Source organism: Macaca thibetana, chromosome 5 (assembly GCF_024542745.1).
Source record: "Macaca thibetana thibetana isolate TM-01 chromosome 5, ASM2454274v1, whole genome shotgun sequence".
Lineage (NCBI taxonomy): Eukaryota > Metazoa > Chordata > Mammalia > Primates > Cercopithecidae > Macaca > Macaca thibetana.
Window position 1 is genome coordinate 28,209,208 of NC_065582.1, and position 26,277 is coordinate 28,235,484.

The 26,277-nt window shown below is 33.8% G+C and overlaps 1 protein-coding gene across 5 annotated transcripts in view; it reads left to right on the forward strand.

The window, feature by feature from the left end:
- FSTL5 (follistatin like 5) overlaps positions 1 to 26,277 on the forward strand; it is an 811,548-nt gene that overhangs the window by 520,713 nt on the left and 264,558 nt on the right. For all 5 annotated transcript variants that reach the window (XM_050791292.1, XM_050791294.1, XM_050791296.1 and 2 more), the window contains one exon: positions 19,244 to 19,410. In XM_050791292.1, the coding sequence (XP_050647249.1) occupies positions 19,244 to 19,410 (167 nt within the window). The remainder of the gene's footprint in view (positions 1 to 19,243; positions 19,411 to 26,277) is intronic.

Sequence of the window (26,277 nt, forward strand, 5' to 3'; positions counted from 1 at the left end):
AGAAAAAAACAAACAACCCCATCAAAAAGTGGGCAAAGGACATGAACAGACATTTCTCAAAAGAAGACATTCATACAGCCAACAGACACATGAAAAAATGCTCATCATCACTGGCCATCAGAGAAATGCAAATCAAAACCACAATGAGATACCATCTCACACCAGTTAGAATGGCAATCATTAAAAAGTCAGGAAACAACAGGTGCTGGAGAGGATGTGGAGAAATAGGAACACTTTTACACTGTTGGTGGGATTGTAAACTAGTTCAACCATTATGGAAAACAGTATGGTGTGATATTTCTTAATGAGAATGAGTAGTTAAATAATCATTGATCAATTCTTATGTTTTTTAGTTTTTATTGAAGAGATTCAAAGGATTCCTATTAGAGTCATGCCTATCTGGTGAATTGAAATGCATATGAAGTATCCTGCTTTATCTATATTCTTTTTTTTTTTGCCTTTATGTCTATTGGTATGCTATTAGTTTTGTAACTGATATCTCAACTGAGTCAATCCAGAGTATAAAGCCAATCTCAGATACTGATTCATAAGACCTCTGTGTGGAAGAGAGGGTCTCCATCCCCAGTGGAGCCCCAGAAATGTGGCAACACTGCACATGAAAGCCCAGGAGAGTTCTCCCGGGGAGAGAATTTATATGCAACTCTCTGCTAAACAGAGTATGGTATGTCTTGACTGAAAAGCATCTTCTTCGTTTCTCTCTGTGGCTACTGCACATTGACAGACTTTGTTACATTTTTCCTGATAAACTGTTAAGTTACAGACTTTAACTCCTAGCATGGTCATTGTACCTCTTAAATGTGTAATGTCCCAATCAAACAAGCCAATTCCAGAGACACTTTGCAGTGTGACATAGTCATATGACTGCAGTGTCATGCCTCAGTGGGACTAGAGAACATCCAAAATATGTTGATAGACTATGCAGTTCTGACTGTTGAGTCTTGGAGTGTTTTTCTTCTTTTCTGCCAAGAAGGGATGTAAATATAAAAGTGATGCAGACAATCTAATATGTTTAGTATGTTTTACATCAAAGACCAGGGCAGCAATGGGGAAAAGAAACCAATGGGTGATGTGATTCTTCACAAGATATTTTTCTGTCTTTTATTCTTGTGTGATATTTCTTAATGAGAATGAGTAGTTAAATCATCACTGATCAATTGTTATGTTTTTGAGTTTTTATTGAAGTGATTCAAAGGATTCCTATTAGAGTCATGCCTATCTGGTGAATTGAAATGCTTAGGAAGTATTCTGTTTTATCTATATTCTTGGTTTTTGCCTTTATGTCTATTGGTATGCTTTTAGTTTTGTAACTGATATCTCAACTGAGTCAACCCAGAGTATAAAGCTGGATATAAAGATATTTCTCATTAAGAAATATCTTGTACATAACTTGCATTGAATCTGCTGTATCAAATCTTCCCTTTTTTCCCCCTCATTTCTATTCTTTCCCACGTAGGCTTTCTTGGCAAATATTTTCTTTTCATTACAATGTAAATGCTTTAAAACATTAAATTTTAGCTTCTTACACATGTATGTGTATATCTTTGTGTTTTTAATATGTTTTTACATCTATATATCTGTGCTTTTAAAGCTTCTTACTAAAATATGTTTTTAAGTATGTTATCAAAATACATTTTTAAAAACACTTCTATTAATAGTGAAAATCTATATTGTTTATATTTTACAGTAACCCCTCTGTTTCCCTTAATGATATGCTGAATAGTAACTAACCCAAATAAAGTCACTCTTATTAACAATTTTATATGTAATATAGTATTTGATTGTGTCTTCAAATGGCCTTAATTTTAAATGAGACAGATTACAAAGTTTTGAATGCTTTTTTATTGACATTTTATGAATTTATATTGAAATATCCTGTTAATTCTACATGCACTGTATCATTTAAAACAAATTTTAAACATTTGTATTATTAATAATTTAACATGAATATAAATATATATCCTTAAAAATAATCATTTAAAAATGTAAACAAAATCTGTCTGGTAAAATAAATTATGTACTCCATATCACAAAATTAATAATACAAACTCAGACTTAAATATAAAAATAATGACATTTGACACTAGATCTACACTTTGTTAACATTTATTTATTACAAAAAGAAATTAATATAGTGTCAGAGGCTAGAATGGATCTGCATGTGAGTTGTACTCATTCTTTTGTCTACTTAACCGAAAATAACTGTTTGGTTTGTTTTTCACAAGATGCTATAACTAGTTTAGATTTTTGTTACTCAAGGATTACTACAATCCTTTTGGATTTGTCTCAGTAGCTTATTTAAGGAAGAAATGTATTTAATTTTTCTAATAAATACAGTTAACAAAATTACTTCAAATGAGCAGGATACATTACCATAGTCAAGTATTTACGAAATTGAGTAACTTACTACAGCTATTGAATTAACATAAAGTTTGAAAACTTTTACATGCAAGAAAAAGACACAAAATGTCAACGCCCAAATGTATTGTACTGAACTCCTCTTCTAAATGATCAAGTGTCCCATAGAAAATCTGAGATAGGTACAGGCAGAATCATGTGAATTATAATTTATATAAATATATTTTCAATGCATGTAATTTAAATTCAGTACATTATTTTTAGCAATAAACATACAGAGCATTTTTCCCATTGAGTTAACTGCATAATTGTTCACATGTCTTCTTTGTTTTAATGATAAAGATAAATTGCCCAAAACCTGAGTTCTCAGGCATTTGTATAGCATTTAATTTCATGGAAATCTTCCAGTAGTACTGTATTACATAGGATATTTAAAGACCTGCAGTTTCAAGGCAGTGATATTTTTTAAAAATTATGTCTAGAAGATGGTAAGATAAGTACATATTTAGAGTAATTAAAAGTCTATTCATTTTCAGAAAAGATGCATTCCTGGCCTTATAAGTGATATAAAATGATCACTGTATGGCAACAATAGTAGGCTTAAGAAATGCTTAGTTTTTAATTTAAAAAATTATAATAAATCAATCAACACCTTACTTTTTTTTTTCAGTTTTTTGGGTTTTTTAAAAATTTCTTAGATAAAATCGAGAGAAAATTTTTTGTTTATGGCTTTTTACTTTGGGACAGGTGAAAATAAAGAGAGGATAATTTGTATTTTTCTTCAATTCTATATATCTCTAGAATTATAAACCATAAGTAGATGTTACTGGTAGTCTCATTAATACTTTGTAAACTCTCTCTTAAACATGAACAAAATGAATGTTGGAGAAATGCAAAATTTGGCCATTCTTCCTGCAAAAAAACAAAAACAAAAAGCTGATTTCTAATTGTGTTTGTTAAGTGGCACCTGGTGAATTTAGGCTCCTGTGCTCTCACAGAGACTGAGATGGGGCATTATCTTCCTTGTTGACTCCCAGCACTCTTTGAGAAAGGGATTCCTGGCTCTTAAACTGTCAAGAGGCTGGGTGAAGATTTATATCTTAAAGGGGCACAGAAAGTATTTATAATTGCACATTTTGTAAACTAAATACTCTCGGAGGTCAGAGGAGCAAACCTGTCTGAAGTTGAGTCAGGCAGAGGGAGACATTTAGGCAGTCTTGGTCAGATCTAGGTCCCTCTGATTTCTTGGAGAGAAAGTGGTGGCAAAGAGTTGACAATAATTACTTGGTAGATTTCCTTCTCAAAAGTATTACTGTGTAAGCAGTTTACTGGTTAAAGATACATTTGAATTAAAATGTTCCCTATTAAAATGTAAATACTCTCTTGAAGAATCAAACTTATTCACGGATTAGTACTGTGAATGATGTACGTGGGATAATCAGATTGCCTTCCTTCTGGCTGAGAATGTGCCCTGAGAATTCGTATTTTGATTGGATGTTAAAAAGAAGAGAGAAGGAATGATAATTCTTCTACATGACAGACTTGGGAAGTCAGACCTGGTAGGATGCTACTGTCACGGACTAGAAATTCCATTTGGACAAGACAAACAGTACATACTTTTTCATGTTGTTTTGGATTCTGGGTGTAGCAACTGTTATAGTTGTAGAAATTCATCCTGTGTCATTTTTTGCGGAAGTCTCAAATATTTATTTTTTTAAGTGGTGGGGTGGTTTATGAACTCACTCATATCTAAATGAGAGCAATTTTCATGCACTCTCTATGTAATTATCTTAGGTTTAGCGTTCTGAACCAAGAGAATGAGAGAATGAGCAGAAATAAACAGATCATATTTTAACAACTTGCATGTGTCTAAGGAATGTAAAAGCAGCAAAGTAATGTTTCAATGAATAGGCAACTTTCTGTAAAAACCCGGAGAGTAAATATTTTAGGTTTTGCATACCATAGGTCTTAGTAGTAACTGCTAAGCTCCGCATATATACAGCAGAAAGCAGTCATAGACAGCAACAGAGGCAATTCAGTAAGAAATGGGTATGGCTATGTTCCAATACAACTTTATTTTCAAAAACAGGTGGCAGAACAGATTTGATCCAGGGGCATAGTTCGCCAAGCCTAGGTCCATGGGAACCTTTGCTGATGTAAAGAAGGTTCTAATATATACTTAACTCTTCTGCAATCTACCTGAGTTAGTGCTCTAGTTGCACACATATGGTGATATGCACAATGTGAAAAAAGGAGCTAAGAATTTGTCAATAAACTTGAAAGTGACAAGAAAAGAAAGGCTCTCCAGACAGAAATGTCTTTAGAGTTGAAAAGGGCAATTCATTAGCTGATTAGAGCTTGACTGCCTTGAGAATAGCCAACTCTCTTTTTTGTAATTTTCTGTTCATCAATCCTGCAAATCTTTTGACCTGTGCATTAGAAGGAAGATTCCCAGGCTCACAGCTGACATTCATTACTAAACCTGATGCTTTTCCCATTGTAAATGAGTAAATTGGTATTCCAGTATAAACAAAGGTATCCTGTGATTCTGATTAGCTGAGTTAATCCCCAGTAGCCTAATTAATTCTGGATGAATTGTTAAATTTGTTTCTAGATTTGCATAGCTAAAGCCCAGTCTTTGGACCCTGTGAAGAATTGCCAAAATGAACAGCCAGTGTTCAATTCCCCATATTTTACATCTGCTTGTTGCAACCTGCTAAAGGGACATTCACTGTAAAACTTCATAGTTAAGGCAAATTCTCTGGATCCTAGTTTCAGTTTTATCAGTAGTAGCAGTGTGTTATTAGGCAAATAGCAATCTCTTTTAGCTGAATTGTTTTAATTAGGCAAACAATATTAAAGTCTTTTTTAGTCTGAAAGGCCCAAATTCTATTACACATGGAGGGATTACTTCATTAATTTAGCTTTGACTAACTGTCATCTAAACCATAGTGAAAAATGTTCGATTTATTAAAGACAGAGCAAATAATGTGTCATTTGATTGACGCCAGCATTAATTTCCTGGGGTTTCCTTGAGATAAGTTGAAGAAATGCACACAGGTTAATATTCTTCTCTTATATCTGTAATAGCTTTTCAACATGGCACTGAACACATTTGTTAACATATAGGAAATGGGTATTGATTAACTGATTGCTTTATCCTGACTGACAAATGAAAATTCACAGTGAACTCTTCTGATTAGATTCCTTCCTTCATATGTATATGCAATTTCTCTTTCCAATCTACCACATTGAATTTCATTAGTAAGTAAAAATACCAAAACTTAAAAAATATATTAAAGATAGTAAGTTAATTCTGTATTTCATGCATTCAATATTTCATAAATTTAGAATATAATGTCATTTTTTTTCAAATCAAACATAGTATTTACACCAACAAATCATACAGAAAAACATACCTGACATTTTTTAACATTTAGTTGATATTTTTGTAAGTAAAACAGTGATCATCATTATGTTTGATGTCTTTTTTTTCTTGTGTACATATATTTAAATACAACCTTAAGGACACTTAATTTTTATGTAATAATATAACCAAAGTATAAACACCTTATGATCTACCTTACCTGAGGTTTATAAATGGTCTTGGTTTTCCTCTTGTTATTAATTAGCATCTATGAAAAATAAACCAGTATTATTTTGTGTATGTAATATATGGTCATCACCAAACCTAAGGTCATTTAGTTTTCTCCAATTACCATCTAGGATTTTTATAGTTTTCTGTTTTATATTTAAGTCTGTGATTTAGTTTTAGTTAGTTTTTCTGAATGTGTAGGGCTTTTGTCTAGTGTCATTTTTTTTTAATGTGAATATTTATTTGTTTCAGAACAATTTGTTTAAAATGTTACTTTTCTACCTTGCATTGTCATTTCTCTTTGTCAGAGATCAGTTCACTATACTTATTTGGGTCTATTTCTGGCCTCTCTACTCTGTCCCACTGATCTATTTGTCTATTCTTTCACCAGTGCCACACTGTCTTGATTATTGTAGCTTTATAGTAACTCTTGAAGTCAGGTAGTATCAGTCCTCTAATACTGTTTTTCTCCTTCAACATTGGTTCATCTTGATCTTTCGCCTCTCTAGACACCTCAGGATTCGTTTATTGATATCCACAAAATGACCTGCTGGAATTTTGACTGTGATTGCATTACATTTATAGATGAAGTGGAGAAAAACTGGCATCTTGGTAACACTGAGTTTTTGTTTTCATGAGCATGGATTATATCTCTTCTTCTTCTCCTTCTTCTCCTTCTCCTCCTTCTCCTTCTTCTTCCTCATCTTCCTCCTCTTCTCCTCCTCCTCCTCCTCCTTCTACTTCTCCTTCTCCTTCTTCTTAGACAGAGTCTCGCTCTGTCACCCAGGTTGGAGTGCGGTGGCACAATCTCAGCTCACTGCAACCTCCGCCTCCTGGGTTCAAGCAATTCTTCTGCCTCAGCTGCTTGACTGGCTGGGATTACAGGTTCGTGTCACCACGCCTAGCTAATTTTTGTATTTTTAGTACACACAGGGTTTCACCATGTTGGTCAGGCTGGTCTCAAACTCCTGACCTCGTGATCCACCTCCCTTGGCCTCTCAAAGTGCTGGGATTACAGGCGTGAGCCACCACGCCACCCTCTTTATTCACTCCTTTAATAAATTCATCCAAGCTTTAAATTTTTTTATATAAATCTTGCACATGTTTTGCTTTCTTCTTTAGCTTGTTGATGTGATGAGTACATTTAATTGATTTTAAAATGTTGATTCATTCTTGCATACCTGAGACAAACACCAAAGTGTCATAGTGTATAATCATTTTCATATGTTGTTGGATTCTATTAGCTAATATTTTGTTGAGAATTTTTGCATCTATGCCTAGAAGAGATATTTTTCTGCAGTTTTCTTGTAATGCTATTGTCTGGTTTTGGTATTAGGGTAATAATGGTCTCAGAGCATGAGTTAGAAAGCATTTCTTCTTCTATCTTGTGAAAGAGATTGTAGAGGATTGATACAATTTCTCCCTTAAATGTTTGGTAGAATTCATCAGTGAATACATCTGGGCCTGATACTTTCTGCTTGGGAAGGTGATTAATAAGTAATGAGATTTCTTTTATAAGTATAAGCCTATTCAGATTGCCTGTTTCTACTTAAATGAGATTTAGCAGATTGTGTCTTACAAAGAATTGGTCCATTTAATCTAGGTTATCAAATTTGTGGGCACACAATTTTTTGTGCCACTTTTATTATCCTTTAAATGTCTATGGGATCTGTAATAACACTGTATTTTATTTCTGATGTTGGTAATTTTGCCTTGTTTCTTTTTTCTGAGTTACTCTGCTTTGAGGCTTATTGGTTTTATCTTTCAAATAACCAACTTTTGTTTTCATTGATTTTCTGTATTGATTTTTTGTTTTCAATTTTATTTCTTTCATGTTCTAATTTTCATTCTTTCTTTTTCCCTGCATACTTTGGATTTAATTTGTTCTTTTTATTTATTCCCAAAGTGAAAGCTTAGATGATTGATTTTCAATCTTTCATCTTTGTTGATATAAGTATTCAATGCCTGACTCTTTTTCAAATGATTGTTTTCTCCCTTCTCACCTATTATAATGAAGGACTTGAAGTCCTTCCATCTTTGCATTTTTCATCTCTAATGCATTGAGAATGTTCCCATTCATGATCACAAGATGGCTAATAAAGCTTTAACTATCTCTTCTTCACATGAGAGCATCACAGGTAGAAAAATAAAAATAAAAATCAGAATCAGTATCTACTTCATAGGGCAGTTAGGAAAGTTAAATGAATCAAATGTTTGGAAAATGCTTAGCAGATGATATGTATTCAGTTAATACACACAATTATTTTCTTTTACCTATGTCCTACAAGGAGTAACTCACTTATAATGAGGTTTTAAACTTAATATAACAAACCTTGCAAAGTCAATACCTTACTATTCCAACCTACATACTTGTAATGTTAAAGTCATTCTGTTATCTGCATCCTTGAATTTTTCCAACTCATAAAGTTAAAATTAACTTGACCACTTTAAGTGGCCACCCAATTCTCTCTGTTAGTACAGTTTTTGTTAGGTCAGGTTTCACATGGAAACTATTCTACATAAAAAAGAATTGTTTTCCAAGTTGTGTGTGTCACGCATATCACTGAATAAATAGACTGCTCCTTTATTATTTTAGTTTAAAATTCAACTTTATATAATTCATTTGAAAGAGAAAAATTAAATGAAATTTAACAGAACCCTGAAAGACAATTGTATATTTATAAGACCACTAAAAGAATGTCCAAGTAATGAATTAAAAAAGAAAGTGAGATTCAGTATTGTCAATATGTAAAACTGCTTGAATTAATATCAAAATATAGTTTTGTCTGTAGTATTGTACCATCTTTATTATAGAAAGAGACTATAATGACAATAAAAAAAACAAAATTTCAATTTTTCACAAGAATTTTTTCTTCATTGTTTTACAGAAAAACTTTCATTGAAAAGTCTTTTATTCTTATATTTCTATAACTTCTCAATCTCACTAATAGCATAGGAAGAAACTACCATTTTGAACTAGTTGCTAAATGCTTTTATTTATATTTGTGATTATAAGTTCTTCTAATTACTTTCAGAACTTTTGGCAGAAATAATTATTTTCTCAATTTTATATTCAGAACTTTTCTTTCTGCTGGCCTCTTTTCCTTAGAGTAAACTCCAGATTATTTTATCCTATTTCTTATCATACTGTTTTCTCACCATATAGGGCTCTTCTCTTTTCTTCTCTGTCCTGTATATTAAAGATGTCCTTAAAAATTACGTGTTATTATTTCTGTCATCTCTTTATAACAGCTAAACTCTCTGCGTTTTCTATGTCATAACTCTAAGCTTCTGCAAGGGATGTGGCTAACTTGGTCCTTGGAAATGGGTTGGCCAGGAAAGGTTGCTAGATGAGGCTTCCTTTACTAATGGAGCAAGTTTATGTATACATTTATACTCTTGTTCATGAGTGTGTAAGAATTTATAGATACATAAATTTCATATATAAGAATTTATGTTGCTTTGTATTTTTCTCAACAGTTATTCTCATTAGACTTTTAAATTCAAGCCAGTCTGAAGGGTTTTGGCTTAAATTTTCATCTTCCTAATTGCATAGTTAGTTCAGCAATTTTCAGATTTTTCTTAGCCATATAGACTAATTCATAAAGCACTTGTTCAAGTCTTTTATTGATTTCTTGATTGGTTAATGAGTTGTTTAAATTTTTCTTAGTGATGTGTAGAATAATTTATTTGAAATACAAGATTTTTGTCAGTTTTGTGGGTGGCAATTATCTTCTGCTTGGTGACTTGTGTTTTTGGTTTTTTAATAGTATCTTTTGAAGAATAGATATTTTAAATTGTAATGTAGTCAAAGTTATAAATCACTTTCTTTATGGTGAATTCATTTGTATCTTGTTAACAAAATCTTTCTCTACCCAATGTTATGTAAATAAAATTTTATATTATCTGGCATTCTTGAACTATCAAAGTTTACTGTTTAACATTCATATTTAAATACCTCCTCCTCCTCCTCCTCCTCCTCCTCCTCCTCCTCCTCCTCCTCCTCCTTCTCCTCCTTCTTCTTCTTCTTCTTCTTCTTCTTCTTCTTCTTCTTCTTCTTCTTCTTCTTCTTCTTCTTCCTTTCTTCTTCTTCTTCTTCCTTTCTTCTTTTTTATTTTATTTTATGTTTTTGCTTTCCACTCCTTGCATCTGTGAGTGTTCATCTAGAATCATTTTTCTTCTGTCTGAAGAACATTTTTAGAATTTAAGGCACGTTTCCTAGACATGAACGTTCACTCTTCTATTTTTTGTAAATATGTTAATTTTATTATAATATTTATGTATTTCTATAAAATTCTAAGATCAGTTTTTATTTTGTTGCATAATTTCCAATATATCATCCTACTGTTTTCTTGTTTCTACTTTTGCTGATGAAATCAGTTATGTGTCTAACTCTCCTTACCATATAGGCAGGCTGTATCTTTTAATTTGCAAAATTTTAAGATTTCTCTCTGTCTTTGATATCCGTTTTAAAAAACAAACAAACAAACAAAAAACTTTTGCTTTAGGTTCAGGGGTACACGTACAGGTTTGTTACATTGGTAAATTGAGTGTTCCTAATTTTCTTTAATTTCATTGTTAAGTGACTGACTGACATGGCTTGACTGTGTCTGCACCCAAATCTCAACTTTAATTGTATCTCCCAGAATTCCCGTGTGCTGTGGGAGAGACCCAGGGGGAGGTAATTGAATAGTGGAGGCCGGTCTTTCCCATGTTATTCTCGTGATAGTGAATGAGTCTCGGGAGATCTGATGGGTTTGTCAGGGGTTTCTACTTTTGCTTCTTCCTCATTTTCTCTTGTGCTGCCATGTAAGAAGTGCCTTTCACCTCCCACCATGATTCTGAGGCCTCCCCAACATGTGGAATTGTAAGTCCAATTAAACTTCTTTTTATTCCCAGTCTCAGTTATGTCTTTATCAGCAGCATGAAAACTAATATGGTAAATTAGTACCAGTAGAATGGGGCATTGCTGAAAAGATACCTGAAAATGTGGAAGCGACTGGCACTGGGTATCAGGCAGAGGTTAGAACAGTTTGGAGGGCTCAGAAAAAGACAGGAAAGTGTGAGAAAGTTTGGAACCTCCTAGAGACTTATTGAATGGCTTTGACAAAAATGCTGATGGTGATATGAACAATAACATCCAGGCTGAGGTGGTCTCAGATGGAGATGAGGAACTTGTTGGGAGCTGGAAAAAAAGTGACTCTTGTTAGGTTTTAGCAAAGAGACTGGCAGCATTTTGACCCTGCCCTAGAGATGTGTGACACTTTGAACTTGGGAGAGATGATTTAGAAAATCTGGCAGAAGAAATTTCTAAGCAGCAAAACATTCAAAAGGTAACTTGGGTGCTGTTAAAAGTATTCCATTTTAAAAGGGAAACAGAGCATAAAATTTGGGAAATTTGCAGCCTGACTATGTGATAGAAAAGAAAAACCGATTTTCTGGGGGAGAAATTCAAGCCAGCTGCAGAAATTTGCATAAGTAGCAAGGAGCATAATGTTTTTTCCGAAGACAATTGGGAAAATGTCTCCAGGCCATTTCAGAGATCTTCAAGGCCACCCCTCCCATCACAGGGCCAGAGACCCAGGAGGAACAAGTGGTTTCCTGGGTCAGGCCCAGGGACTCTGTGCTGTGAGAAGCCTAGGGACTTGATGCCCTGTGTCTTACCGGCTCCAGCCATGGCTGAAAGGGGCCAATGTACAGCTTAGGCTGTGGATTTGGAGAGTGGAAGCCACAAGCCTTGGCAGCTTCCATGTGGTGTTGAGCCTGCGGGTGCACAGAAGTCAAGAATTAGATTTGGGGAATGTCTGCCTAAATTTTAAAGGCTGTGTGGAAATGCCTGGATGCCCAGGCATAAGTTGGCTGCAGGGGCAGGGCCCTCATGGGGAAACTATGCTAGAGCAGTGTGGAGGGAAAATGTGGAGTTGGAGCCCCCCCACAGAGTCCCTACTGGGCCACTGCCTAGTGGAGCTGTAGGAAGAGAGTCACTGTCCTCCAGACCTTAGAATGGTAGCTCCACTGACAGCTTGCAACATGCACCTGGAAGAACCGCAGAAATTCAATGCCAGCCTGTGAAAGCAGCTGGGAGGGAGGCTGTACCCTGCAAAGCCACAGGGGCTGAGCTGCCCAAGACCATGGGAACCCACCTCTTGCTTCAGCATGACCTGGAAGTGAGACCTGGAGTCAAGGAGATCATTTTGGAGCTTTAAAATGTGACTGCCCCCCCCCCCTCCCCACCCCCCCCCCCCCCCCCCCCCCCCCCCCCCCCCCCCCGCTGGATTTTGTACTTGTATGGGCCAAGTAACCCCTTGGTTTTGGCCAATATCTCCCATTTGGAATGGCTCCATTTACCCAATACCTGCACTCACATTGTATCTAGGAAGTAACTAGCTTATTTTGATTTTAAAAGCTCATAGGAGAAAGGGACTTGCCTTGTGTCAGATGAGACTTTGGACTGTGGACTTTTGGGTTAATACTGAAATTAGTTAAGACTTTGGAAGACTGTTGGGAAGGCATGATTGGTTTTGAAATTCGAGGACATGAGATTTGGAGGGTCCATGGGAGGAATGATATGATTTGGCTGTGCCCCTACCCAAATCTCATCTTGAATTATATCTCCCAGAATTCTCATATGTTGTAGGAGGGACCCAGGGGAAGGTAATTGAATCATGTGGGCTGGTCTTTCCTGTGCTATTCTCTTGATAGCGAATAAGTCTCACAAGATCTGATGGGTTTATCAGGGGTTTCCCCTTTTGCTTCTTCCTCATTTTTCTCTTGCCGCTGCCATGTAAGGCATGCCACTCATGCCTTTCACCTCCTGCCATGATTCTGAGGCCTCCCCAGCCATGTGGAACTGTAAGTCCAGTTAAACCTCTTTTTCTCCCCAGTCTCGGGTATGTCTTTATCATCAGCCTGCAAATGAACTAATACACTGACTCAGTGTGAATTAGTCTAGTTTTTTGTTTGCTTTGCTTGAAATTTGATGTGCTTCTTCAATCTATTGATTGGTGTCTTTTACATTTATGGAAAACCGTCAGCTGCTATTTCTTCAAATATTACTTCTCCTCCATTTTTTTTCTGTTTTCTCTTTCTGGGATTCAAAAGAACCCTGTTTTCATTAACCTTTTCTGGTTTTTGCTTTTTATTCTGTGAAGTTTCATTTAATCTCTTTTCTAGCTTACTATTTCTCTTTTTTGCTGTGTCTAATCTGACCTTAAGTACATACATTTAATTATTAATTTCAGTTAGTATAGCTTTTACTTTTATAATTTCTAGTTGATTTTTCACAAACTTGTAATGTTTATAGTTCTATTTTTTATGGTCAAAATTTCTAACCTGGAATTTTGTTTTCATAAACATAATACATCTTACAATCTTATTGGATTATTTTTACTGTTATGTGTTGTTTCTGCTCCTTCTCATCATGCTGTCTTCTCTTTTGGTGGGCCATATTATAGTTTATAATTTTCTGGGTATTATAAATACAAAATTATTTATAGCAAGTATTGGATGAATACAATGATATGAACTTACTCCAGAGAGATTTTGTTTAAGATATGTAGGTAACAGCGTGCTGCAGTCCATATTTTCAGTTGTAGATGGTGGCATCTTACAGTCCTAGCACAGAGATGGAAACACTCCATTATTTTCCCTATCCCATATGCCTGGAAAACAATAAGCCACATAATAACATCTAAGTATCGCTGTTATCTCTTCAAAATGAAAAAAATCCTCAACGGAATGTGCAATTCCAGGTGTAATCTCATCTCTCAGTTACAGTTCTCTTCGGAACATAGACTGGGCAGTTCATCACTCTCCTGATATTTCTCTAATGCTTTTAAGAATAAATTATTTGTATTTAGTTCATACTGTTTATATGTTTGTTTGCTGTGGTGTCACTTCTTCTGTGAGTGTCCAATTTATCCAGTCCATTGTTACCAAAACAAAATTTCTAGACCTTTTAAATTTTGTTTTGTTTTAATTTTATAAGACTAATTATAATAAAAGCATATAATATTTAATAAGTAGATACTTTGTCTTGAAGATTCTAAGCATTTCATCATAATAACTTTGTGAATATCTTGACATGTCTACATTATGTAAGCATTACCATTTATTTTGAAGTCACCTATTTCCTGACAAAATATGCCATCAGAATTTTCTTGTTACTTAAAAACCTTGTTATTAAGTAATTGTGGTTATCTTATTATGAGAGTAATTAATTTATTCCATTTCCACTTTCTAAGTGAATTTCTTTTTTTGATCTATTTCTGGCTTAATATTATATTACTATATGCATTTAATTAGCAATTTCTTTACTGAAGTAGAGAAAGGTAAAGTATCCGTTATTAGGAAACATTATTGACAAAATTTAGACATTAATCCTATAATAGGATTAATAGGTGTGATGAGGATAATAAGGTGATGAGTCTAGTGTTTAAACAGATTTAATGAAATATTTAACATAAGTCTATAGTTAGGGACTTCAAAGATATCGATATTTAGAAGAGCAGAATTTTGGTTATGAAAAGCTTGCTCTTGCTCTTCTTACAATTTTAAAAGATATCTTTAATCAAAGCTTCTAAAATCATCCTTTTTAAACTAGTGTTTCACAAATATTCATAATATTTCACTTTTTCTATATGTGTTAAAATCACATAATATTAGGTATTTGAGGAATTGCCATACTGTCTTCCATGATGGTTAAACTAATTCACACTCCCACTGATCCAGCAATCCCATTACTGGGTATATACTCAAAACAATATTAATTATCCTGTTACAAAGACACATGCACACAAATTGAAGTTCATTGCAGCACTATTCATAATAGCAAAGACATGGAATCAGCCTAAATCCCCTTTAATGATACACTGGATAAAGAAAATGTGGTATATAAACACTATGGAATACTATGAAGCCATAAAAAAGAACAAGATCATGTTCTTTACCAGGACATTGATGGAGCTGGAGGCCATAACCCTTAGCAAATTAATGCAGGAACAGAAAACCAAATACCACATATTCTCACTTATAAGTGGGAGCTAAATGATGAGAACACATAGACACATAGATGGGAACAACACACACTGGGGCCTATTAGAGCATAGATGGTGGGACGAAGGCAAGGATCAGGAAAATAACTAATGAGTACTAGGCTTAATACCTGAGTAATGAAATAATCTGTACAACAAATCCCCATGACACACGTTGACCTATGTAACAAACCCATACATGTATCCCTGAACTTAAAAAAAACTTTAAAAATATTACATATTTTTACCCAAATTTATATTACTACTGGTAGGATCTAGTTGCTATTGAAATCAATGCCTTATAAATACCCACTAATCATGCTGCAAGTTGTACTAAACTGTACTTGTGTCTTTGGCTTCAGATTCTTCTAGCAGACACTTCAAATATTTCATTCCTTTAAAGCAAGCTCTTAGTTTTTCTCTAAGCCAAGTAGTAAAAATGAAAAAGCATAGAGAAGCATTCACAGTGTGAAACTATTTTACTTGCCTCTTAACTTCCCTAAGTAATCAAAAACAAAAGCTGGATTAAAAAGGTAGTAATAGTCCTCATAATGTGAGATCAGAAAAAAAAAATCATTAAAATTTTGCTGTAAATACTTGAGAGGGCTTCCAAGAGGAGGCAAAGTTTATAAAGGAAAGAAGTGCTGAAGTGTGTCAAAACACTCAGTACCGTATGTTATACTTAGCCTATATGTTTTTACCTTTTGCTAGGGCACGAGGTGACTCTCCACACATGATACATGTTGAGGTCATTAGAGCAGAAAGAATGCAGAGGGGCATAAAATGATTGGTGCTATTTGTTGCAAAGATAGTTTCTGTACATAACTAGCATAAGCTGTTTGCATATAGAAGGCTATAAAATGAAACAAGTCATTATTAATGTATATCCAAGAAAACATGGATTAACTATAGTTAATAAAAGATTGTTTTCAATATTTTATTTCAAAATTCTTGTTTTTAAAGTAGCAACTATAGTCACTCCAATGCACACACACACTCAGAAGCAATTTAAAATAATAGATAAAAAATCATTTTTAAATTGGATTATAGCTTGATTCATAGTTATTGTTTTACATAGTAGTGCATTTCTAGAAATAATGATCATGTATCAATAAAACGTATAATTTTGGCATTTTATAAGCATTTCACTCAACATTAAAGCATTCTTGATATAATTTAACAATAAAAATGTTTAACATTTTTAACTTGTAATATTAAATCTGTGCTAATCTGTGCTTCTTAATAACTATTACAAGACAAGTGAAGATGGAGATGGCAATTCTGTAGCTAAAATAAAATGCGCTGCTAAATTTATTTCAGGAAAAGGCCATTTGATTTTGAGATGTAACCAGTGAACATGATTGGCTTGGTGTAGTTTTTCTATACAACATAGTAGTGAAGAGGTGAAACATACAGCATGAAATATGCAGAAAACAAATCTAAGAAATTATCAAATATATAGTTATTTAATAAGTATTACCAAGAAATATATTTAAAGTCATTTTAAAATGTAGCCATAAAATTAAAAAGTAAGTTTTTCTGTGCATGTTAATATTCCTAGTGAATAATAATCTTTATTCTAATTACACATCTTCTAAAAAAATACATTTTAGAAAGATTGCCCACATAATGTTATGCCAAATCTCAGCATTTATTCTAAGATGATTATATTATCTAATTACCATTGTAATATATAACTATAAAAAGCACAACTAATTCAAATGGCCTAGGACTTAATAACAGATGCGGAAGGTTAGTGAAGAGATTCCAGGGTAACTTAGTAGCAATTGTATTTCTAAATGGCAGAAGAGCCAATGTTCACATGCTGTTTTTAGAACCAGATGTCCCATTATCTCCTCTGTAATTTAATGAGGAACCAGAAGCTGAAATTCAGGAATGTAAATGGGAAATTATTAATAATTCTTACATGATACTCTACATGATGCCATTACTTTTATAATGTTCTCATTTTCTGTTAGTTTGTAACATTAAACAAAGACATAAACACTGTGTCTGCAGATTTCAACTTTTAGTGTTTCGAAGTAATTGAATAATTTTTAACTTATTTACATATATATATATCTGTATGAGTGTATGTGTGTGTTTATGTTTCTGTGTGTGTGTATGTGTGGTTTTATATGTGTACACCTATGTGATGTGTAACAGAGACATGTCGTATGTATATGACAGAATATATATTAATCTAAAACAGACTGAAAATATTCCCCATTTTTTTTTTCTTTTTTGAGACGGATTCTCACTGTGATGCCCAGGCTGGAGTTCAGTGGCATGATCTTGGCTCATTGCAACCTCTGCCTCCCAGGTTCAAGAGATTCTCCTGCCTCAGCCTCCTGAGTAGCTGGGACTACAGGCATGTGCCACAATGCCTGGCTTTTTTTTTTTTTTCTATTTTTAGTAGAGATGGGGTTTCACCATGCTGGCCAGGCTCGAACTCCTCACCTCAAGTGATCTTCCCACCTCTGCCTCCCAAGATGCTGAAATTACAGGTGTGAGCCACCGTGCCTGGCCTTCCCTATGTTCTTATTACTCAGGAAGCATTGAAATAAATGGTAATATGGATAAATCGGATTCAAGGTTAGATTCTCACACAAAGGAATGGACAAGATGTTTGTTACCCATTTCTGTCTGATTTTCTGTCTGTATTTTGGGTGATGTAACAAACCAAATAATGAATCTGGGCCGAGTCTTTCTCTAGTAGAATTTTCCAATTTCAAGAGCATTCCTGTTCACTTTGACAACACAAAACAACGATAACTTAAATAAACGTGACTTTAGGTTTAGAGGTGAGATGCTATATAACAGAATAGGAGTGTGAGTATATTTCTGTTTCATTTTATCAGATAATGAGGTGTCAGCCAGTGGTGATAACACCCCAAATCACTCAACATTTAACGTGTGTGTGTGTGTTGAGGGGGTGGTGGATTATATGTTTAATCCAGGCCCTTAATCCAAACACATATGTCATGTTTGGCATTGCAATTTGTGATGGTACCAAAAACCAAATAACTCTTTATGAGATATTTATGTTCTATGACACTCACTTGATTAGCATCTAAAAGGGAAGACAGGATTAAGAAATAGAGACAATGTGGTAGAATGCTGAGAGGGAGGGAGGGGGCTTTCTCAAGAAGAATGCAGTCGTTGCACATGATCATATTAATTACAAGTTAGGGCACCACTTTCCTCACTCAACCCCAGGGACAAATATCACAACCTTAACAAGGGGACAAAGGACAATTATTTCACTCATCTACATCGACATTTAAGTCAGAAATTGTGGTATTTCTAACGTGGTCAAGACTGTGAGCAAAGTCAAACTACAAGACTCAAATCATAATGTAGAAAACTTCGTGTCTGTGAATGTCAACAGGAGATAAAAGGGCCGTTTTTACATGGATGCAGAATTCATAGACATTATCCTAGTCATCTCTCATGAAAATTGACAATGATACAGTTGATAATTCTCCTAGTTGGTAAGGATTATCTGAAAACCAAAAAGGAAAGCCAGATCCAGATTTCAAATAAAGTTGTCCAGCAATAGACAGAAATGTGTACATTGGCAGAAATTACCAGCAGAAATGTGTATACTCATTAGTTAAAATATGATATTTGACTTTAAGAATCATGAAATAACTATTCAATACTAATGCGATCTGGTAAAGACAGCTGATAGAATTCTACTTAATTGCTGTTTGGTCAGTGGACTTCAGATTTTTACTTCTCCAACTTCCCAAACAAATCTTATGCCTTCAGAGTCAACATGTTTTCCAGCATAAAGATGCCTTTTACCCAGTCTACGGTGCTAGTGTTCTCTGAAGCCAGCCAGCAATGATCTCACCTAACCTACAATATAAATCTATCAGTGAATAAACAGCATCATTTTTATTTCAATGCCAATGACACACTACATGTCGATTTGGCAGTTAAATAATTTATCTCTCTTTTGGGTGCAATCTGCCAGGCTTATTATAACTCTACTTCTGATATTCATTTCATGCTTAATAGTTCTGTGCCTCATGAGGATGCTTGTCAATCAATTAAATTGAAATGTCATTCTGACCTTTTATTGGAAACAATTTTCTCTTTTTTCATTTCATCACAAGCTTTTTTCGCTTTCATTCAAATTAAAAGCCTTAATTACTAGTATTCAGTAGCTTTATACTACTTAACCTTACAAAACTACATGTTCATCAACATTACTGACACTTTATCTTCACAGAAGTGATCCAGTTGAGTCTGCCGGAAGATCAGAAACTAAGCATCACTGCAGCAACTGTGGGACAAAGTGCTGTTCTGAGCTGTGCCATTCAAGGAACCCTGAGACCTCCCATTATCTGGAAAAGGAACAATATTATTCTAAATAATTTAGATTTGGAAGACATCAATGTGAGTACATAAATAGAGTTGCTTTATAATGTATATATTTCATATATATGCTAGACTTTGTGATGTCAGGGGAGCTTAATGAAAATTGGATGTAGAGTACAAGAGAATTATTGGAACATTGCTATATCTAATCTACTGACTGAGAGGTTTACTATAGGTCCTTTGGACCTTTATGTGTGTTCAAGTACATATGTATGAAATTGTTCACCTTCACAATTTTGTAAAAGGAAAAATTAAGATGCCATCAACAGGAAATGTGATTGTATGTATAAGTATATGTTTGTTTTTATGTAATAGGAATCTACAGCCATTAGAAATCAGTGAGGCGGATTTATATGTGCTAACATGAAAATATAATATTTATATGTGTTTATGTTAAAATATCCTATTATCTTTCAGAATACTTCTATGAACCTAAAAATATATGTTGTTAATTTGTAGAAAATTTCTAAAACTATTTATATGAAATAATTCACAGTGTTGGTTCTAAGGATAAGGATAGGATCAAGATAGAATTAGACTTACTTCTAATAGATACTCTTTTTCACTTTTTGCATTTCTGACATGTACATATATTAATTTTCAATAAGAAAGGATTTTAAAAACTAATACTTCACATAGTTACTTACTAATAATGTTCTAATACTTATGAAACAGATTCTAGAAAGATCACAGATTTGTATGGCATCACGTAGCTTTCACTGAAATAATTACAATAAGTACAAGAATGTAATTCTCTGATTGGTTGATCTGGGGTCATGTGTTCACTAGGCAATAGGAACTATACCAACTCCCATGAAATCATCTATATTATTATTGAGTAAGAGTTGGATAGTTTCTCAATAAATGAGTAGGTCAAGAAAAAAAAAGTGCTCAGAAGCCTTTGTACTCTACTACTCTTGGTTAATCATCTCTGAAAATAATGTTTGCAGGTCAAAGGTCTGACTGTCAGAATATCTATAATTATCAATAATATGTATTTGATGCTCTTATGGTTGAGAAACAGCCTATAGCTTGTGAAAAATCAGAAGACAATAAAGACACTTTTTGTTTTCAACATGTCATAATGTATTCGAAATGAGAAATATTAATCAAAGCAAAAATATATTTTCCTAGCATGAAAGAACATGTTTTTCTACTCAGGTTCATTTTTAGAAATTCGGAATTTAAACTCAATTCAATAAAGTATAGCTTCAAAAGTGCAACAAAAACAGAAACAAACTCAAGGGCAATCACCTGTTCCTTCCATGCTTCTGTTTAAAGTGAGCATCAAAAAGTGAACATTATCCTACAAGATGAAAAATAAAAATTGTGTGCTTATGGGGTAGATGTGGAAATGAGGTGGGGCAATCCCTTGCTTTAGTGATTTTGAAGTTTTATATTCTCTTTCATATTTTTTATCCTCATTCAAGAAAGCCATCACTTGTCCTCTTATTCTTGGCTGCTTCATAAAGAACCCCTAAAACACAGGCCTGAGATGGAAGCCCAAACTCCTATTGGTTACATCTTCCTAATGTTTTTGTTTAATGTCCTAGAATATATCAAAAACACAGAGCTTCTTCAATTTTTATCATTTCTTATTTTGATGGAGTTTTCTGAGTTTGCATATATGTGGAAACTTTTCTCAAAGACTATCTGGAGAATAATGCTTAATTCTCTAAGATGCCAAGAAGATTGAGCACATTTCTCAGGAGCATTTAAGATACTTTGAGAGAAAAAGGCCTTGACAGAATCATTGTGGATTTGCTTTATGGGTTGTCATTTCTACACTTTATCTTTTCTTTTTTTTACTGCCATCCATACTCTTAAGCTTTCCACGTTGTTTTAAATAGGCCCAGGGTATTTGAGGGTGCTGTGGTCTGAAAACCGTCATTATAAACTCCTTTAAATTATTTCAAGAATAATTTGAAAGTGTATGCTATGATTGATGTTCTCTGGCCAACTTGCAAAAGTGGACACATTGTTGTACATGGATCTGAGAAATTCTTTTGTTTCCGTCCTAATACTTCACTCTGTTTCAGAAATTCAAAATTTTTGGAAAAATGATCACTGGATAAGTTAGGTCTCTAAAATATACATAAATATTAGATAAGTTCTCGCAAAATACATTAATTGGATAAAGTTATTTTGTATAAACTTTATAGAATGGATACATTTTGAGAATTTTAAAAATGTTTTCAATATTTAGAAAGTTTCAGTTTCATTTTAAGCCGTATTTAGTTAAGCTGAACAAACATTCCTAATCTATCGTGTACATAGAACTATCAGCTTCTCAAAATTAAAACAGCAGAGTGCAAAGATATCTTTCAAAGAGGAATATTTATTCAAATTTCCAGTATATTCCTGGTGTTTTTGTTTAAGTACTATAGTTTCAAAAGTCAAATTATGAAAATACATTTTGATGCATGTTTCAATATAACTATATAATGTAACAAATGTAAAATACCACTTAAACTGTCTTTCATTTGATATTTATGCTTAAAATATGCTAATAAGGACTTTACTATGTAAATAAACAACATACATATATATATATTGATTTATTCATTTTTCGGCACTGTCTAGTGGATATCTGATGTGTTTTCTTGTTACCCCAACACATTTTGAACAGCCCTTCAATGTTTTGGCAATTCTTACCCCACTATTTTTGCTGGCTAAGTTGGAAACCAAAAATCGTACTTGTTTAGCCCTCCTTGTAGTTAGGGAGCAGATATGTAAATAAGGCTGTAACACGGAAACCAAAGAACAAGATCTCATTTCATGAATAGGAACAGGAAAATGCAGGTGTTCTACAAAATTTATTCTTCCCACCATTCTTCCTGTGACAGAGGACACTATTTTCAAGGACAACAGTGACAAAAGCTGTGGCTTTTTCAGTGTTCAGCTACAATGGGGTCTCCAATAGGCCAATTTCAATATGTGCCTTGGGCATCTTTGCTGGCATTTTAGACCCCAAGCCTGATACTCAGATCTCTTGAATGTTCTACAAGCTTCCTAGTAGTCTTTATTAAATTTCTTGCCTGCTTAAAACTACCTGGAATGGGTTCTGTTGTTTGCCACTAAGAATGTTGTCTAATTAATTTTGGGATTTAATTACATTAAGAAATATCTATAATTCTATTTGCATAAGATGAGTTTTTCATTGTTCGATATGGATTTCTGATATGCTGAAAGACTTTCAAAAAGGTCATATGTGAGTCAGTTTATATACCCTGTAAGTACATTATCTATTTTTACAAAAATGAATTTAATTCCCATTAAATTATATAACATTAAATTAATAAGTGCCTTTCATGTCAAAGGAACGCAATGACAATTTTCAATACCCTTTCTGACTTTTGAATATGTATATTAGGTAGGATTAAATGTATAGTCACCTAGACAATACATAAATACATTCTAATTGCAAACAGTTAAAATAATATAGATGCATTTTAAAAACATAACTGCACCTCATTTTTATATCCCCTCATTTTCATATTTGCTATATTTAATTAAAATATATTTTTATTTAATTCTTGAGTGCAGAAGAAATCCCGTGTGTATACATGTACTCCTTTCACGCATTGCATATATAATTTTATTTCTTTAATAGGATGGGTTAATATTACCTCATTATCTCACTAGCCCTAAGAACAACAACTCTATGAAACAGGGAATCTTATGCTCATTTACATGAGTGAATTTTTGTTTGTTTGTTTGTTTGTCCTATAGATGGTCTGGCTCGTTGTCCAGGCTGGTGTGCAGTGGTAGAATCACAGCTCACTGTAGCCGTGAACTCCCACCTCAACCTCCCAAGTAGCCAGGACTACATATGTGAGCCACTGCACCTAGCTATTTTTTAATTTTTTTGTAGAGATGGGGTTTCTGGGTTGCCCAGGCTGGTCTCAAAATCCTAGCCTCAAGTGATCCTCCTGCTTTGGCCTCTCAAAACTCTGGGTTTACAGGCATGAGCCACCACGAAAATTGATGATAAAAGAGATACTTAACTGTTTACCCAAGGTCTGCTGAACTAAGTGATATCAGGTGCTGGTATTTTTACATAGCCCGATTGCCTCAAGAGCAAGAGTTTAACCACTGTGTGCAAGTGAGGTAATCCAGTTTTATGGTGCTCTTTGAACTCTAACCCTTATATGTTACAGCTAGATTTGCTCTACTGTGCTCTTATGTGTGGGTCTAGTTGATATTCAATTGATGTTTGAAGGTTTTCATTTTGTCTGTTTTATATTTTGCATCAAATGAATAAAAGCATACTGCCAAACTACAGGAGCCATTATGACACTGGTTTGCAACATGGGCTGTGGATTCAAACTGTCTGGATTCCAATTAATCTTCAGTCACATAGGAATGATGTGATCTCAAGAAAATTATTTAAACCCCCTGTGCCTCAGCACCCTCATCTGTAAAATGAAGATAACAGTAACATTAACTCATATTTTTTGGTGAGAATTAATGAGAAAAAAACACTTTAAATCTGTTAACACCGTATGAGGCACATTGCAAGTTTTCTATGAAATGACATCTGCATTTTCTCTTCTCTTTCTTTCCCTTTCTTCTCCCTTCCCCTTTCTTCTCTTCCTCCTTATATATGTTTCAAGGAGTACATATACCCTTAACCTACCTAAAACAATAGGAATTTACTATGAGGTTACATATACTACCAAGAAAGATTGGAAATTCACAGGAAATGCTGGAAGCACATTTTATCTAGTTATAATAGCCACTGGAAATGGAGACATGGAGGAATTTCTTTCGTATTTTTTTTTTTTTTTCAGTTCAAGGAAGGTTTAGGAATCATGCTATCTTTTCTCTTGATTAGCAATCTTTTATTAATCCCTGCTCTAAAAGATCTGCCATTATGTTCACTCAGCTGGATGAATCTGCCTGTATCTGTGTCCTCTGTATGCCCACATTTCTGAAAAAGCTAAACGCCTTATTTTGATTTGGTTCCTGGTTTGTGAGTTCCTTTGGTAAAGGAAACTGAATTAAGCAAGCTGAGGCGAGCATAAAGACAAATATAGAGTATTCAGAGAAACCTGGAGAGGAAATAAAATAGAATTGGTGGTCAGGATTGGCAGTCAGGAGTGAAAGAAAAAGAGAAGTTGAAATGCGGAACTGTTTTGGATGTGTTAACATGACCAAGAAAGTTGTCAGGAAGGAGTTGCATGGCAGAATTTGTTTTGCTTTGTTTGTTTTTACTTGAGAGAAACCAGGTCTAAAAATTTTAGACATTATTGTCTACATTATATTTATAATATCTATAGTTGCTCACCGTTCAGTAGCTCATATAAAGTCTAGTCTAAATTCAACACATAAGTCAAATTATGTCATATTAAACTATATTTCAATTTTAGTTTTGCCACTTCTTAGCTACATGCCTACAATGGATTTATAAAATAAATTTGAGCATTAGTTTCTTCATTTGTAATAAGGAGGTTGTCATAAAATTCAGTGGTATACCATGTGTTCAGTGAAATGTATGTCATTTATTCTATTCAATATGGCATTGTTGATCATGTTCGATACCAAATGTGAAGCTCCCTAAAATATTATTTCTTTGAAGAAAGCATTATGTAATTTATATTATTATAACTTAACCACTTTACAGGTAGGGTTGCTAGACAAAATATAGAACTCCCAGGTAAATTTGAATTTCAGACATACTATAAATATTTTTATTGTATTATACACTTTTACAAAAATCATGTTGATCTGAAATTCAACATTAATTGAATTTTCTAATGCTATATTTGGTAAGTCTGGCACTTATTATTTACATGAAACTCAATGGTTTGAATACTGTGTATTTTAAGCGACTTTCCTACAAATTTTAATGTGGCTTATACCATTGAGATCAATTGTTTGAATTGTTAAGATATCATGTGAATTTTATCTATGATGTTTGTATATTTCTATTGTTTTCTTATTGTTCCTCTTAGTATTTTCTTCTCTCCATCTATCTAAACTGTGTTACTATTAGCTTCCAGCACAGAGTGGAATAGATTGGGGGAAAATAAGTTAAAGTTGTAAGACTTCACTGTTTTATAAAACATACTGTATACAGCTTTCATTATTTTTGTTCCATAAAGCACCTGGATCTCAATTATTTATCTTTTTCTCTAGCATTCCAAGACCATGGCTTCCATCCACAAGGTAATCTCAGGGTTCAAGCAGGCTGCTGGAGTTCCAGCCATCAAACTATATTCCATCAATCTGTATTCCAGTTCCATAGCAGTACAAAGCAGGTGAAAGATAAAGGAAACTTATTGTTGCTCTTGTAAAGAGTCTTCCTGGATATCCCACAACTATATATAGATCTCTGGCATGCAGTAACTACAAAAATCATAGCAGGGAGGTTAGTAAATATAATCATTTAGTTAGGCACACTACTCAGCATTCTGTTACAAAGGAAGAACAGAAGAATGACTATTTGGTGACAACAAGCAATGTTTGCTACTTTATTTAAGGCCATCTAAGACAGTATAAAATGTTCTTATTTGTATTTTTCTGAATTGATTAGATATGATTATCCATTGTATTTCAAATTTAACCAACTCTGCATATCATTTTTATTCTTTTGGTAAACTGAACCAGCCTTCAGTTTGTTTGTTGTTTGTTTTACTTTTAAAGGCCTTTTCTTAATTGTGCTTTATTTATTTGTTTATTGACATTCAGATTGATGTGTTTTTATGCCGAGCATTTCTTTTTCTAAAGATTGAGTTTATTTCTGCTGTCAAAGAAGAAAAATTCAACAGGTTTCATAAGAACCTCAACCATCTTAAAAAGAAGTATAAACATCAGTTTCATAAACAGTTTGAGAAAAGGAAATTTGCAGGCACACTAATTTAAAATTGAAATGCTGGGTCC